At 38.8% G+C, this 18,165-nt stretch overlaps 1 protein-coding gene across 3 annotated transcripts; it reads right to left on the reverse strand.

The window, feature by feature from the left end:
- Window positions 1-305: 305 nt before the first annotated feature.
- bicra (BRD4 interacting chromatin remodeling complex associated protein) lies at window positions 306-14,122 on the reverse strand. Of its 3 annotated transcripts, XM_060877684.1 has the most exons (15): window positions 14,046-14,122; window positions 12,398-12,443; window positions 12,270-12,315; window positions 11,225-11,290; window positions 9,013-11,001; window positions 8,533-8,721; window positions 5,288-5,911; window positions 4,961-5,147; window positions 4,775-4,872; window positions 4,533-4,661; window positions 4,387-4,436; window positions 3,995-4,143; window positions 3,742-3,836; window positions 3,560-3,662; window positions 306-3,185 (listed from the first exon to the last, which is right to left on the reverse strand). In XM_060877684.1, exons 2-15 carry the CDS (start codon window positions 12,436-12,438, stop codon window positions 1,519-1,521), a joined length of 5,433 nt encoding a protein of 1,810 aa, XP_060733667.1. In that variant the 5' UTR covers window positions 12,439-12,443; window positions 14,046-14,122; the 3' UTR covers window positions 306-1,518. The 3 variants fall into 3 exon arrangements, with proteins under 3 accessions (XP_060733667.1, XP_060733668.1, XP_060733669.1); XM_060877685.1 differs by lacking the exon at window positions 11,225-11,290 and having other exon boundaries at window positions 307-3,185; window positions 14,046-14,121; XM_060877686.1 differs by lacking the exon at window positions 8,533-8,721 and having other exon boundaries at window positions 307-3,185; window positions 14,046-14,121.
- Window positions 14,123-18,165: the final 4,043 nt, after the last annotated feature.

Genomic DNA, 18,165 nt, shown 5'->3' on the forward strand with positions numbered 1-18,165 from the left:
AAATTAAAGTTTAAATTAAAGTTATTTAATTTACTATTAAAAGTTATTTTTCTTTGGCCCAGCCCTTCCCACACTAGTCAGAACTTAATTTGGCAAAAAGTCGCCACCTTGTGGGCAAAGAATGAGTTTTTGTAACCAGTTTAAAATATTATAAACCCCCCCCCCCCCCCCAAAAAAAAAACCAAAATAAAATAAAATAAAATAAATAAATAAATAAATAAATAATAAAAAAATTTGGAATATCAGAAACATCAAGGTCAAATACAAATGCATGGTTCTTTCATAAAAGAAGCAAAGTTTAATTTACAGTTTTACTAAATGTACAGTTTCCTTTTTAAAAAAGTGTCATTATACACAATAAATACAATACAAAATTAATTTGTAGTACTATACTTCAAATTCTTACAGTTCTATTTTTTCTTTAGATTAGTCTTCTTTTCCTCATAATTAAGCTGTGTTTGCATTTGAATTGTCCAGGGGGTTTAAAGGAGTCTATATTAAGTATACATAAAATATATAAATAAATTATGAGGGTGCCTTTATGGCTACTTAAATGTCAGTGATGAAGTAACAGTTAAACATAATCACAATAATGAGGATGCTTCTATGCTTGATGAGAGACAGTGGTTGCAGACTGCAAACCACTAAAATAATTGGTTTCTAACATGGATCATCTTGAATGTATCACCTGCTTGCTGTGCCTGTACCTAGCACTAATCCAAGCTGATTCAGCTAATCAGCTAAAAAGTAGTGGACAGTTAGGACCAAGTTTGAAAAAACAAAAAACATAATACAAGCCAAAAAAAAGACTCTCTGGGACTAGAAGTATTCTCTGTAAATGTCACTCCACATGATGGTATAATTTAAGGTCAAATGGTCTATCGGTCAATATCAGCACTCACCACATCAGACTTTTTCCAAAAACCCAAATGAAGAATGATTCTTCAAAGAAAGAATTTAGAATTTTAGTGCTTGGTCAGTGTGTGTTATTGTAATACATGATTTTGTACTATAGAGGGATAACCTGTGTTAACCAATGGACAAAGACTTCATATTAACATCAAAGAACAACATTAAAGAATATCATTCAGTGATACAGGCAGAATTACTACAGTGGTAATTGTAATGATTAAGGGCCATACACAGATTAAATGGACAGGTTAAGAAACCTTCCTCACATTTTGTTATTACTAATCTTCATTAGTAATAAACTGTGAGAAAGGTTTCTTAATTCTAAAGTTAATGTAAGCCCTGTTAACAATAAACATAACTTTCCTGAAATAAACAAACGAAAAAAGGAGAAAAAAAACCAAAAAACAAGCATGGCAGATCAAAGTGCACTTCAAACGCATGAAAATACGCCTAAAGGGCCTTACTTTATTCCTAGAGAATATTATTATTCAGTAGCCATCCATAGACAAGCAAGGCAAACACAGCTAAACAGAGTAAAATGATTTTCCTGCTTTGGCCTCTCTCATACCTTTCAGTCTTTCAGCATCTCTCACCTAAAAGGGTCTGTTATCTACTATGTGACACCAGATTTCCATTCTGGCCTCGGCCCCCTAACTGTGGGTGCTGTGAAATGGAAGTTGAAGAAGGAGAGGAAGAGGAAGAGACATTGTGTCTATATGATGACGTTGATGAAGTTGATGTGCCCTGACGATGGTGGGTTTGGTGCTGGTTGGTTAGGTTTCCAGCATAGACTCTGTCCACAGTTCCACGGGTTGGTGGGCCCTGCTGAAGATTCAGTATGCTATCAATAGCACACTGCAGATGTTCGTTCAGCGAATTGTCCAGTGGGGGGCTACCGCTAGAGAAGCTGGCATTGTCCATGTCTGGGGAATCTGACTTAGATCGTTTCGCAGGAAGTGATGAATCTCTTGCCCAGGATGTTTCACCAGGAGATGGAGGGCCTGGTGCATGCTGGTCCATCCGAAATGTGCCCACTGCCCACTCACGGTTTTTACTTATCTGCCCCGTGACACTACCCATATGGTCCCCAGTATTACCATCTTCATCATCCTCTTTATTAGAGGATTGTTGCTGCTGATAGGCATTTTTAATTCCATGGTAGAATTCATGCTCTACAGATGCCAGGCCCTGTGACCCTGGGTCAGTGTGGGTATGAGGGGGCTTGCAAACACCTTGCTGCTCCAATTTTACACTGGCAATAACTGTCCTCTCCACTGGAGAAGAGGATGCAGCTGCAGCTGGTTGAACGGGTCCCACGTCACCCCCTCCTGGCACTCCGGGTCGATGATGAGGGCTGACATTTTTGCGGTACGTCTTTCGTAGTGGGAGTCGGCAGGTAGTCAACTGAGGTGCTGAAGTGGAGGTAGGATTCAGTTTAGCTCCAGACACCTCACAGTGCTCTAGAGTGCCATTCACTTGGGATAAAGAGGTGAATGAAGATAAGGACGAAGACAAAGATGACCAGCTATGAGACACTGGAGTAGGAGGTACACTTGAGGAAGTTGTAGTTCCGGAACTTGAATGTGTGGTTGCAGCACTGTAAGTGATAGAGGATGTGGAATTACTGATTGGGGGTGAAGTCCTTTGAACTATGGACAGTTGGGTTACAGGTGGTCTTGTTTTAGAGGGTGACTCGGGGACTTGTGGAAGAAGAGTGTGCTGTGGTTGTAAATGAACAGGATCTAATGCAGTGTTGTGAACCACTTTGCTGAACCCTGCCTCTTGTTTAATTTTCAACTTCAAGCCAATTCGCTGACGTGCCTCGTAAGTCTTAATAGGAGGCTTGCTAGTCCGCTGCGGAAGTGCATCATCATCATTGTCATCATCATCAGCAGAATGAGTAGAAGATGAGGTGGGGCCAAAACAGCGCTCAGAGCTCAGCCCTGTGGCTTTTGCACAAGGCCGTACCACAGATGAAGACATTGGGGTGCAGCTAGTAGACCATGATACCAGTGCTCCACTTCCTCCTTGTTTTATCACTAGTTTTGTGGGTGGGAAGGAAACAGGAACAGAATTAGCAGTAGCAGGAACAGTCACTGAAGTAGAAACAGGAGCTGGGGTGCCAGGTATATGAGCCGATGCTCCAGCAGGTTTTAAAGAGCTCAGTTCCACTGGTACAGGCCCAGTTTTAATAGAGATCAGTTCCACTGCTGAAGGTCTCACACCACTCTCTGCAACCCTGTTCACCATACATGAACTGGCCACAAACTCCTCTGTTGAAAAATATTGAGAGAATTGAATAAATAATACACTGATATTGTGTCAAGCAACCTTGTTTAAGGTAATAATCAAGGCTATATTTGCTATGATGCACTACACCCTACTTTACAGCAGGGATGTCCAACACCAGTCTCTGAATCTTAAAATTTAGTGGCCTATTCTGAAGCAATTATGACTGCCCTAATCTGAAGAGAACTCAAAATTTTGAATATACACCGACCAGGCATAATATGACCACCTTCCTAATATTGTGTTGGTTCCCATTTTGCTAAATTCCTCAGCTTATATATCTCCCACAGATATATATAAGCTGAGATATATATTTCTCTCTCTCTTCATTCTTACGCAGAATTAATTTTGACTTTACCTGGCTTCTCCTTGGCCAGTATCCTGTCTTGGTTCAGGGCAATCTTCTCTTCCTGGATAAACATTCTGTCAATCATCACCATTTCAGCAGAGGGGCCAAGTCTCTGCTCAAAGTAACACAACAAGATCAAACAAAAGATCAAGGACAAAAAAAAAAGTAAAATAAGACATGTTTTCTCATACCCTTGATTCTTCAAACAGCAGGTGACGATACTTATCCAGCATAGCTTGTGTGCGCTTCAGAAGTTGACTGGAGACATTTTCAAACTCATCATCCACTGGGCAAAGAGCCAAAAAGGACATTGCACAATCAGTAATGAAGACATTAACTTGGACAAATATACTTCAAATTGATAAAATTACAAAATATTTAAGCTGTATTAATATACTTGCTTAATTAACCTGATAATTCATATGGTCAGATAATGTGGTTTACCTTTTCGATAATCTTGAGGGGAGGGAGCCATGCCCTGGTATACATGATAGGGTAACAGTCGGCAAAGTGTGTCCTCAAAAGAGTGGAAAGGTGAGCTGTAGTCTGGATGCAGTACAGAAGCCTGAAGCTTCCTCAACTGTTCTAATATCCTTTACACACATATACACACATACATACACACAGACAAATGCACACACAACATTTAGCACATCGTCTGGACATACATATGACCTTATTGTTTCTTCTGTTGGACATACTAACACTTCTGAGGCAGAAACACTGGACTGTATAACTGGATCAAATCTGCTTTTCTGATCTGATATTACAAAATGGACAGTGCATGTTTGTTTAACATATGTATAATACTACGAAGCTACACAAATGGTAATTACCGTGCTTCTTTGCTTGGCTCCACACTAAAAGGTCTTTTTAAAGCTGAAGTCTGTGGAAAGACATAGAAAACTAACTTAATTAATGTATTCACATAAGAGTGTAGTACACTAGATCACAGGAAGCAATATGTATATATAACCCTTGCCTGGGTTTGAACAGGAGCTGAAGGCTGCAGAGTAGGCATCTGTGAAAGTCCACTGTTGAGAACCTGAATCTGTAACCCGGGTTTACCTAATGTCACCCCTCCAACTGCACTTATAACCCCAGGCTTTGTCTGCAGATAATACAATATACAAAAATGATCATAATTAAAATGATTTAAATAGACATCAATTAAAACCTATCCCTAAAAAGTAAATAGTTATATAGGTTGTTAGTGATTCAGACCTGAACAGACTGAGCAAGATTTAGAGTGGGCTTTCCTTGATTGACTGTTACTCCACTTGTCCCTGAAGCTCCAGGAAATACCTGGGTGTCATTTGAACCTGAAATATATACACAACACAACTATAAAATAGACAATCCTATAAGCAATATTAATAACTTCACACTGTACCAAAATAGAGGGTTCACCTGAAACTGAGGACTTGATGAAGACAGACTTCTGTTGCAACAGAGAGGTTACAGATGCACTAACTGTACTGCTGGCTGAAGAGTTAACCATTTGGGTTATAGGCTGCTCAGGGAGTTTGCTAAACTGGCTGGCCTGAGGTGGAGTCTGAAGCTGTTGTTTTGCCTGGAGAAGGATGTTTTGCTGAACCTGATTAAACACAGAAAAACTGATTAGAAAAAGGGTACTAAACTAATATTTTAGGAAAAAAATATATTTTTGAGTGTAGGTGTCATACTCCAAGATGTTGGTAGCATTCCAGCCTGCATTAAGGTTTCACAAAAACTTGCCTGGTTGAGCTTTTCCAGTAGCTGCTTATGTTGTGGTGAAGGCTGGTTTATGGATGGCATTCTCTGTAGTTGTGCATTAATAAGCTGCAAATGGTGCTGCTGTTCGGCAGTCAAGCCTGGCATCTGCTGTTTCAACATTGCCCCAGACGTGGCACACACTGCAGGTGTCACAAAATGAAACTGTGATGAAGGAGCCTGGGGAGGCTTTGGAGAGCAGGAGGAGGCAGGCAGCTGTTCCTGCTGGAGGACCACAGGCTGAGGAAGAACCTGTGGAATCTGCACTTGAATTGGCTGAGGCTGCGTCTGCTGCTGTGGTGCTTGGGAAACTGGCTGAGATGGTTGTGGAGAACCGCTTATTGAATTGTGTATTATAAAGAGTGGAGGTATAGAGGAAGGTGTGCATGCCCGAGAAGGTGCCTGGGACTGAGATGGTGGCTGTGCCTGGGGTTGAGAGGGAGGTCGGGACGGTGCAGGGTGAGGGGACTGGATCTGAATCAGGGGAGAAGCCTGGGATGGCTGTGGGCTGTCTGACAGAGTTGGTGTCACACTGTGAGTGGCTGCAGACTGAGAAGGGGAGGGGCTTTGGATCTTTATAGCTTGTTGCTGATGTGCTGTTGATGAAACCTGGAGGTCAGGAAGTGAGAATACAAAGCAGATATTAATGAATTATTTTGTACTAAAAAGAAAATCAGAATTGTATCTAAATTGACAAGCACAGAAAAATATACTTCAATGTAGCCCAAAAATGTATAGCAATGTAAAAAGACTAGTTAAGCTAGGTGTGTAATTGTGCCTTAAGATTAAATGTTTATAATTGAGAAATTTTATAAGTCCTTATCAGATTCCTCTTGAATTAAATTATTACATTTATTTCATTACATTAATATCACCAAAATACACAATAACAAATGCAATGGCCTTTCTCCTTTTCAAGCCACAATTAAGTTAACTAATCAACTATTTGTTGATTAATAAACATGAATAATCTTCTAATAAAATATTTGTTTGGAGCAGTAGTCCTCCATCAGTAGACATTTTTTCCTGGTCTGAAAGATGAGGTGAATCTGAAGCCTATCACAGGATGAATACTTTTTCAAAAGATGGAAAGTGGTATTAAAGCATTCATTCCACCCAGAATTAACCCACAGGTCACAGGGAGAACATGCACGATTGATGCAGACAGTAACTCTGGAGTTGTTAGGCAGCAAAGGTGTAGTTTACATCTTGAAAATGGCCATTAATTCCATCTGTGTTGTTAAGTAAGCCTGCTAATAGTTTCATAGACGACTAGCTATTTGGAACAATTACAAGATAAAAAATTAATAGATGCTTCTAGCACATTTTACAAAGTTTTTATGGGAATCACAAACACCACTTCACTATATTCTTAAAATAATAGGCACAAGGACATCTGGACAAATAAAACATCACATTACTGGAGTACAACAAGTTATGCTATCATTACCTCACATAGCACAGGATCTAATGAATAGTGGACTATGGAAATTAGCAGTGAAGGAAGAAAAAGCAAATTAATAAAATTATAATGCAGACCAGAATCAGATTGGCACAGCAACTGAAAGGAGGACACAATGCTAAAGAGGAAAGGCATGACAGAATGTGAGGTAGAGCAAAACAATGTCTGTGCAAGCATGTGCACAGAGAGGGAGCAGTTTCACTGGATTACAAGGTGGTACAATAGAGCTGAATAGTCAGGTTTTGGAAGTAAAAAAATGCCACTGATATTTGCCATAGCTACTTTGATGTTTAGAAATAAAATGCATAACAGATTGTTTACACAGGCAGTTATTGAACTCATCGACCAGTCTAGTTTTAACATTATTATTTTTAAATACGATTTCATTTATGTGATATAATTTAATTTATAATTTATATAATTTAAATGCTGGTAAGGAATTTAAAGGAGGCTCCAACTTTGTTTTCTCTAGGACACATGCTATAGGTAGAATGTGCTTGATTTGTATGTAATGTCATTAAGCCTAAACAAACTAAATAAAAATTATATAAATAATTTTCAAAATGCTTCAATACACATATAAACATGCTAATTATAACACACTCTTTTACAATGTTACATTTCAGTTCATTTATTTATTTTATTTTGTTATAAACTATTTAAATGACAATAGGCTGAACCTATTCAGTGATTAGCGTATCCTTTGTTGTAACTTAATTTTGTCAGGACAGGGCAGTATTCTAGCATGTAACTGCTGGCAAACTTGTGTACCAAAGTTATGATAGCTTCCCGGCAGATGGAACCATATGGCAGGCCTTTGTGAGCTCAAAATGAAATGCTTTCTTTAGCTGATCATCGACTGTTTCATTTCAAAATCAAATCATTGAAGAAGCAGAGAATCCTAGTATTATGACATAAAAAATAACTTAAATGTAAAGCAATCATTTTATAATAAGAAACATTATTTGTTGATTTACTATCAAATATATATTTATGGCTGCATCTATTCATTATAGTATTTATAGCATAACCGTATTTATTATTAGGTTTAGGCTAAACTGTAATTTCATATTTTGGGAAACTGGGCAAAAGTGTGCACAGCTCAGGAAATTACATTGATGAACCAAGTAGTTGATCTCAGATTTTTGCTGATAAGCAGAGGCTGAATATGTACTTTTCAAGTTAATGTAACCTTACATCATATAATTCGCAGCAGCCTAGCACTATGGAATTCACATTCTCCAGTTGTGCAAGTTATGTGTTTAAACTAGACAGCAAAAGCTCTTAGAAAGTAAGTTGGTTTGTTCTATCCCCAATCCATAAACCAGCATCAATATTCGTCACTCCTCATACATTCCAGACTTAAACAGTGAAAAGTGGAAAAACGAAAAACAAGGACACTAGAACAGTACATAAGATCCTATTTACATAATAAACTTCTTGTACATAAAACTATAAATTAATGTTCAGAAAAGTAACATATTTGGAGAAAATGCAGTTTAGCCATGTCAGTTGAATGCTTGTGATCCATAGTTTTTTCTTTTGTAAAAGTTAATAATAGTCTTATACTCCCATTTTCCTAAATTCATAAGGTTAGTTTTTTCCAATGTGCTAATCTCTATTTTAAGATGTTACACAAAGAGAATTAATATGAAATTTACTTCCTGAACCAAAGCCGATTAAAAATGGTCAGTCACTGTTCAGCTCTATATGCAGCAGTGCCAGCAACAAGTGGGTGGGGCTTAGTGCAGAGCACAAGCTCATCTACCTTCTTCTTAACCAATGCTGCCATGTCAGCAGGGCCAAGGGAAGGACTCACATTCTCCCTTGGGTGAGTTTCAGTTAATAGGCCATCATGGGCTGTAGGGGCGAAACCAGAGCTGCCACCGCTGATGATAACAGATGCAGGTATACCCACAGATGCAGGTGGGTCTTTTCCTGCTTGGTGCTGCTGATCCTGACATGAGCACATTTATCAAGTTATGGGAGAGGTAAAACAGTAATCCAAACTAGGGAATGTATGCAGAGCTCTACATTGGAAAAACTTTCAGATATATCAGACATACATAAATCTTAAAGAGATTTGCATGTCTGCTACACTGTGTATTAAATTTGACTAGTAGTCATGGGCCTGGTATAAGGTCCATTTTGAATTTTTCTGCTAAAGGAAATTTTCTGCTAAAGGTAGATAATGCACATATTTTAAATACAACAAAAAATGATTAATTAGAAATTAGATCACACCAACCTGCTGCAGGAACATCTGTACAGGCTCCTGGCTAAGGATAATGCTAGAACTTGGAGGAGTGAACAGCACCTTCCCTGGGCTGTGCTGGATCTGGGAGGCCAAGCCCACTGTGCTCACCGAGGACGTAGATGTAGTTACTGTAGAAGCTGAAGATGCAGAAGATGGAATCAACATAGTGGCTGTGACTGAAGGACCTGTCTGGACAGTAAGAACAGGGGGTTGGGTTTGGGATGCTTGCTCAGTGGAGGTACTCAATTCTGGTACGCTCTCATTCGGGTGGCACTGGGGCATGGCTGCTACACCAGTGCTGCTGTTTCCAGCAACACCACCAGCCTGCTGCTGAAGGGTTGGCTGCAAATTGACAGCTGGGCTGAGGCCCTCTATTGACAAGGAACTCTGTATAGGCATGCCTTGTATAACAGTTTGAACATGTCCTGTAACTGAATGAGCTTGATTCTGTGACTGGGCTAGAGAAACAGGCATCTGGAACAGTGTGGGGTGGCCCATTTGACCTGGTTGAAGCTGTATGGGTCCAGAAAGAATGTGGGCAGCACCAGGATGACCTTGAGGGGCCAATACCTGGCCTAGATTTATATTCTGATTGGTTGCCAAGATTTGATTGGCAGCAATAATGTGTCCGCCAGTTTGCTGGGCCAGGATTTGACCTCCAGTCTGCAGTTGAGGCAGGAGGAACTGATGATTCTGCCCTTGTAGGACAGCCTGGGATGGAATGACAATGCTTCCCTGCTGATTCAGCAAGTGAACACTTAGTGGCTTGCCTGATGTAGGATTGCTTTGTTGCTTAAACAGGGCTTGGGGGAACTGTGTCCCTTGTGTGGTGGTCTGTGTACTCAGTACTACATTTGAACTTGGCTTGCCTGTGAGGAAGGCTACATTCTGAGCTGCAGATGCTGGGACTTGCTGAACCCCTAGAGCTTTATTGGCATCATTTTGCAATGTATGTGTGGCTGGCAGTTGTTGCTGTTGTTTGAAAGATTTTGGTTGGATGGCACTCCCTTGGGGAGGTTTGGGCTGTATTGGAGTTGGTGTCCGCTGGATGATGACATTCTGCATGACTTGGTTTTGAGTCTGAGATTGAGCTCCTGTATTTAAAGGACCACGAGCAAATCCCACTATACTACTCGGTGCAGCCATTGTGGTTCCACTGCTGTTGGTGTTAGTGCTGCTGACACAAATAGCTGGGCCATTCAGTGATGGAGATCCTAATGTGGCCTTGCCTCCCTGAATCAACAGTCCCCCTCCAGAGCTAAGCACTGACCCCCCAAGACCAGTCTGAGCCCCAGCACTTGCAGCATCAAGTCCAGGCTGGTGCAGAGGATAGCCACCCATGGTTTTGGCCAAGATGTGCTGCCCTGATGGATTGATAGTCATTACAGTGGATTGGCCCACAACTTGAATCTGTCCAATGCCCAAATGCCCAGACTGGCTTCCATTTGGTAAGGTCTGAAGACTTGAAATGGGTTGAAGTGTCACGTTTCCAAGTCCAACTTGCTGCATGAATGGCTGGACATTAATGGCTTTGTTCATGACCTGGGGTTGAAGCTGCATCCCCTGGTGTGCCAGAACTGAGCCAAGCATATCGGTAGTTGCATTGGAAGGTGTTGTAGTGGTGCCCTGGCCAGGAAAGATTTGTGTAGTTCCTGCAATGCCCACCCCAGGCAAACTAGCATCAGGGAGCGGTTGGACCACCTGTGTTAGACTAGTGAGCCCAAATGAGCTGAGGTCAAGCTCAGCCTCTGCTTCTTGAAGGCTCTGCTCTGTGATATTGGCTTCTGCCAGACTCTGTTGCAGAATATCACAAGGCTCATGATTTGGCCCAACCCCATTGCTTTCACCGTCGCCTTCTTCTGGTGAGGCCCCAAGGATGTCATCGTCTTCTAAAAAGTCCAAATCAACACTGACCCGGGGAAGCCCAGATGGCTCACTTGTTGACAACTGAGTCGGTTGCTGGACTTCAGGAACATGTTCCTAGAAAAGACAGAAAAGGCTAAAATTTACATGCTGACAACAGATCATGTTATTAAGGGAAAAGCAAATCAAAGGTATGGATGGCTACGAGATGGTGTGTCTCCAGTGGGCAATTCATCACTAAAGTGATGTTTGAATCTGATCTGATGAGTGGGGCTTGAGAAGGCATGCTAAGAAAGGAATACAGACAGAGAAGGTGGGGAAAAGAGGGGAAAATACTTACCCCAGTGCTGGAGAAGAATGAGTTGGAGGGGTCACTTGAGCCATCCAAAAGGTCATCAGTGTCCAGCTACAGACAGGCATACCCAGAATAGGACAGACCACCACATCACAGACAAAGGCACGAAAGGAGAGGTAGAAAATGCAGAAGGACAAAGAGGCCAAAGTGGAAAAGCAAAGGAGAAGCATAGTGAGGATAGTGCCCAGACCCATCAAAGTACAAAAAGCACAAGCAGGCAACAAGACAGTTAAAAAGAAGGGAAAACAGGATGCAAATGATAGGAAATATTAGATTAGTATGTCAATATTGTGAATTAAACGAAAGAGAAATTATAAGGGTGAAATTCCGTGCAATCTTATTCTAAAGAAGATAAAGAAACAGAAACAATGTTCTGTAGAGGCGCTAGAGTGGAAGGGAAAATTTAAGCTAATGTACTTTCATTTTGGATAATTTGTGTGATGGTTGAGAACAACTGTTTGAAAGCCTTGATCAGAGCATTACTGATACTTTTGTTTTAATTCCAAACTACATAATTTTGTTAACCAAATGCAAACAAAACTGAATGCATATTGGAGGTATATAAGAAGATGACAATATTATAAAGACCTAACATAATTAATTAATAACTATTTTTTACATTTGAACATCAGAACTAGTCTTTATCCTTTTTCTGTTCTTCTTCAGTCTAGTTTACTTAATTATATTTCTGTAGCACTGTCATTTGTCTCACTCTGTGCTTCATGGATCAGTTTAACACCAAATTTAATTCAGACAACCACAAATTCACAGCATGGTTTGTTCACATTCTTCAACTTGGTCATTTTAGAGTTGAATCACACTCTCACTGGGAATGTCTAGGTTGCACATGTTGCACGTTATGTGGCTAGGACTTACGTCCTTAGCTCTGTGTTGTTTTATGTAGCACCATGGTCCTGGAAAGAGGTTGTTTTATTTCACCATGTACTGCGTCTGCTACATATGGTTGAAATGACAAAAACTTCTTGACTTATCACTTGGTTACCTACTACTTTTATAAATAAGAACTCACCTGTGTTTCTGATCCATGAAGAAAGTCATTGAGCGCTTGTGGGTCACTGTAAAACAAACACAAACTATCACGTTTAATTTAAATTCTGTTTAGAATGTGAAATACTATTTTAAGAAGTACATACTTACCAAATTACATCTAGCAAGCACCTGCCATCTTCATCATCCATGTCAACTAAAAAAAAAAATTCACAGTGAAGCAAGGTTTATAAACAATATCCCAAATATCTCATAGCCTCATAATAAGATTGTTCTTGTTAAATAAATAAATAAATAAACAAGCAAGCAAGCAAACAAACAAACAAACACACACTTCTACAGCAAATAAACCAACCGACAAAAACCTATTTTGAAAGGAAAAAAAAACAACACAGGCTATTTCATGCTATTTCAAGAAAAGCAAAGGATTTCTCTTTAAAGACTGTTACTAATAATAATAATAATAATAATAATAATAATAACAATAATAATAACAATAACAATAATAATACTTATAATAATACTTATTATTGTTATTATTATTATTATTAGTATTATTATTATTATTAGTTATTATGTATAAAAGTGGGGTAGTTATTTGTTTTGAGGGAATGTGGAGAACCCCATTACCTCACACTTTATTCTTCAGAAATTGTAAATTGTACTTTACTAATAATAATAATAATAATAATAATAATAATAATAATAATAACAATAATAATAACAATAATAATACTTATAATAATACTTATTATTATTATTATTATTATTATTATTATTATTATTATTATTATAAGTAAAGTACAATTTACAATTTCTGCAGACTAAAGTGTGAGGTAATGGGGTTCTCCACATTCCCTCAAAACAAATAACTACCCCACTTTTATACACTGATAAATCAACCACACACAGTGCATATAAAACTAACTCACTATAACAATACAATTTATTGAGTTTGGGGTAACTGCAACAACCTGTTTCGATCCAAGCCACTTATATCTTTAAACGCAATCGATCAAAACTACAAAAAGAAGATGGGGTAGGCGGGGACCCAACCTTGCTAGTTCAATAATAACCTGCAGACAGCAGCCTATCAGACCGGTTATGTTCAGCGTAGACCACAGTTGTGATCTCTTTCACGCATAAAAGAGCATCCCACATAGAGGAAAGGGCAAAGCAGTACATGAATGGAGACTCTGGACCTCTAGGATACGGCGGTTGTACTTAGCTTTGCACAACTACAACTTGTCCAAAATACACATTGGTGCAATCCAAAACGTTTCCTTACGTTTGTGACCATTTAAAAGATCTTGCTAATGTTTTCTGCCGTTGATTTCCATCCTTCCAAACAAGCCACACAGATTCGGTTTCTGTAATTTCACTTAGCTGAACCTAGCTAGCTGACTAGCAGTAAATTTGCGTTAACTGCTTAAGGCGCAGTACAAATAAACCTTACAATAACTAAATACCAGTACAAGGTATTTGTTGTACCCCTCCGTCCCAAAAAAAACACGATCATGACCAATGGATATTCTGTGTTTACCAACCAATAGAAGCAACTGCGTAGCCTATTATCTTTATCCTTGCTAAATATGAGTTTATGTTGGAATAGTCTTGGACCAGAGGGTATGCTTGGGAATTCGTTGTTAAATAAATCTATTCGCCGACTCATGCAGGAAATCGGCTATATGAACATGGCAGAGGTGAAGTTTGTGACTCACGTGCAGACTGCAAACACTGCAGCTTTACAGTAGTTATTCCGATTTAAAGAGAAATTTCTATATTGTAACAAACTCACCCGAGATGATAGAGGTACAAGCAGCGCGGGGTCTCCAAAACAGCCCTGCACGGGCTCCGCCTCAGGACCCAATCACAGAGCCCAGAAACAGGAAAAGGCGCCCAGCGCATTTGCCTGATTGATAAACTTTCAGCGTCTACAGTAACGACGTATCAAAACGTTTATATACACACTTGAATAATTATTAAAAGTTGTACAGTTTTATTAATAAGGACGTCGGGTGAATGGGTTCTATTCGAGCTCGTTACATTTCCGAACAATTGTACAACTTTATAAATAAGAACCTCGTTTAAATAGATTTTAGTGAAGCTCATTACATTTAATAACTGTAGTTTTTACTGCTCAATTAGGATAGGTTTGTGTTATTATTGTGGATTAATTAAAAAACATATCAGCGTCTATAAAGGCAATTTGAGTCTACTAAATTATTTAAACCAACAGGCGATTATACACAATGTTTATACTTAACGCCACATGAACACAGACATTTATTTTTAAAGTGTGATTGGGTTTATTGTTTTCCTTTTTATACAATTGCCAATTTTTATATTTTATACTGTTATATATACACACAGTATATATATGATATAGGTTTGTACAAGTCAAATACCTGCACCCAAAGATTTTAAGCCTAAATACTATTTTTAAAGCCTTTGTATATTTATTAATTTATTTTAGATATTCTGATTAATATAATGGATGGGGTGGTATTAATTGTTGTTTACTATAGCACCCCCTACTGCACTCATTTGAATTGTGAATAACGTCATGGTTATGATTAAGTCACAAGCACCAGCCTTATGTGACTGTCATGAACTTCCCTGTCAGAATAATACAATACTTTGAATATGATATTGTACAAAATAAGGAAAAAATAAATCAAAACTACAAACAATGGCCCTCATTTGTTAAGACTTATTAACAAATAAGTTTATTCTTTCAATCCTAATTAGTGTTTGCAAAATTTCAGATTCCTGAAAATCCTGTAAATTTAAATAAATGTTTGCATACTGCTCATGCCTATGAGTGTGTATACATTTACACATGAGAAGGCTAAATAATGTAAATCTAGCTTTGCTCAATCTCAACTCATTTCATGGATTACTGCACATTTACAGTATATACAGTACAGCGGGTAAAATAAGTATTGAACATGTCACCACATTTCTGTAAAGTAAATATAGTTCTGAAGGCGCTGTTGACAAGAAATATCACCAGATGTCAGTAACAATAAAAAATGTAATGACAGCTATAGGAATGACACCTTCTTTATAAAGAAACTAGTCGCATGCATTGCTCAGGTGTGATTTTGGCCCATTCTTCAACACAAAGACTCATCAAATGTTGAAGGTTCCTGTGGGCCTCTTCTATGAACTCTGATTTTTAGTTCTTTCCATAGATTTTCTATTCTATACTCTGGGCCATTGTAGCAGTTTTATTTTTTTTCTTTGAAACCAGTTTTGTTTGCTGTGTCCTTGGGATCACTGTCTTGCTGAAATGTCCACCCTCATTTCATCTTCATCATCCTAGTAGATGGCAGCAGAGGTTTATTAAGAATCTCTCAGTACATTTTTCCATTCCATCCTTCCTTTGATTATATGAAGTTTGAAAGTGCTATATGCTGAAAAACAACCCAACCCCATGATGTTCCCACCTCCAAACTTCACTGTTGGTACAGTATGGTGTTTTTTGGGTGATGTGCAGTGCTGTTTGACCTCCAAACATGGTGTGTATTGTAGCATCCATAGAGGTAAATTTTGGTCTCATCTGCCCAGACTATATTCTCCCAGTATTTCACAGGCTTGTATAAATGTTGTGCAGCAAACTTTAAACAAGCTTTAGCATGCTTTTTCTTCAGTCTTGTGTGGTGAGCGCACATACAGTACAGGCTACTGCACTTGAGTGCATTACTTATTGTTTTCTTTAAAACAATTGTAACTGCAAATTCCAGGTCTTTTTGTAGCTCTCCACAAGTGGTCCTTGTCTCTTGGACAAACTTTATAATCTTAAATTCTTTTCACTCCTCCAGCATTTAGTAGATACCCTTATAGAAGAGCAACTTATAGAAGAATATAGAATTTTTATGGTGTTTTGTGCGAATAACTAAATGCAAATTAGCTGGCTGTTATAGTATTAGGATGTTCTCCATTACATATGGTGCCATTATTGTAGGATACAACTGTATTTCACTTGTACTTTTTTTTTAATTGTAAAAATATTTAATGTATTTTGGGGAATATGTATTGTGTACCAGGGGCATGGTGGCTTAGTGGTTAGCACGTTCGCCTCACACCTCCAGGGTTGGGGGTTTGATTCCTGCCTCCGCCTTGTGTGTGTGGAGTTTTCATGTTCTCCCCGTGCCTCGAGGTAGTTCGGATGAGCAGTAGAAAATGAGAATGAGAGTGTATTGTATACCATGTATTTGTGCTATGTCTGTTTCTGACCTCAGAGTTTAATGTTGGACTGATCGCCAAAGATACATTTTTACTTAATCCCATGGGGAGAATAACATTGATTTGTTTGCAAAGGGTGAGGCAAACAACTTTTGGAATTTTCTCACATAGGTTTGCTTAAAAATGCAGTTTCTGGGAAAGCACAGTTTATTACATTGCACAGTTGGATTGCACAGTTGCTTGCTGATATTTTGTGTCTCTTTCATGATGCAGATAGGTGACCGTTAACAATATAATAGGTCTCCCCAAACTTCTCAAAATGCAAAAACGATTTGATTTTTTATTAAATTCCTTCACAAGTTCTGAACCCGAAGACATTTACATTTAAGGGTCTCAAATATGAAAAGACAATTATATTCTTAACAGTCAATACATAATTCAAATTAGAGATGAGCCGGATACTCGGCTGAAACGAGTATCCGGTACGGATAAAGCACTTCTGCCGAGTACGAGTATTATACGAGTAATACGAGTCAATATCTGTGCTCGGATTGAATGAAAATCATCATTGGGTAGCTGATTGTGTCAGCGTTCTGTGATAGGCTATTCACAGCGCCCCTCCCCTACATACATACAGATGTATTGTGTTGCTGTGTCTCGCTCTGCTCACTCACAGTCACACACAGAATAGCTCTCTGTCTCTCCCTCAGTCACTCGGGTTCGCGGGTCTTTTCTGTTAACGTTTAGGGTTTCTTCAGCTTTTTACTTCGGGTTGTAACGTTAATAATACGTACTTACTAACCAGTAGAGTTCTGGTAAACGTGGGTTCGTTCAGACGTGGTGCTTGCTTGGTAGAATGCGACTCGCATTGCGTCTCTGCCTGTCGGAGATTTTTTCTTTTTTAAACCTTCAGCTGTCTCTAACCAGTAACCAGACACTGAGTGTCTGACACGTTTTTGCTGTATTTCATAAAAACATAAAGGTAGTAAGCTAGTGTTATAAATATTACAAATTAATTATTACCAGTTAAAGCCCCGCCCATTTTGAGACAACTTCCCCCCTACCCCGCCTACTTCCAGGTTAGGCCCCACCCACTCCGAGTACAGATACAGATACGGATAATTCATATGGTTAACAGATACAGATACAGATAATGCTGTACTCGCTCATCCCTAATTCAAATGTCATGCATACATTTGAATAGCAGATTGCAACTAGTTATCTGTGTTTCATTTGTGAAACACTCTCTTTCGTCCACTTGTATTTAGTCTTGTTCTAACAACATAGTGCACAAAATGCAATTTATAGCCAGCTTTCTAGCCAGGCTAAATTGTCCCAGAGTGAGACACATCACTCTGATGTCAGCCACACAGCAGAGGTCTATAGTGACTTTTAGGAGCAAGAAATTTGTTTTCTATAATGCCATATATGGTTGGTTGTCAGAATCAGAAAAGTGTTCATAAACACATTTATTTTTATTGCACACTATCATATTGGACACTTTTTGATTACATACAATTAGGAGGGATAACTGGTTAGAAGAGCATTATCTTTGTAGTCATCTCTGGTACATCATAACTATCACATCTCTTAAGTTGGTTGCTAACAACAGTTTAACAGGCTTAGCTTGCTAGTTAGCTATCATGCCTTTTGCAAATGATTTATTATTATTAATGTGCTTGCAAAGCACATTCTTGTTCTCTTGCATACGTATTATTAATGGTGCT

This window comes from Tachysurus vachellii, chromosome 9 (assembly GCF_030014155.1).
Source record: "Tachysurus vachellii isolate PV-2020 chromosome 9, HZAU_Pvac_v1, whole genome shotgun sequence".
Lineage (NCBI taxonomy): Eukaryota > Metazoa > Chordata > Actinopteri > Siluriformes > Bagridae > Tachysurus > Tachysurus vachellii.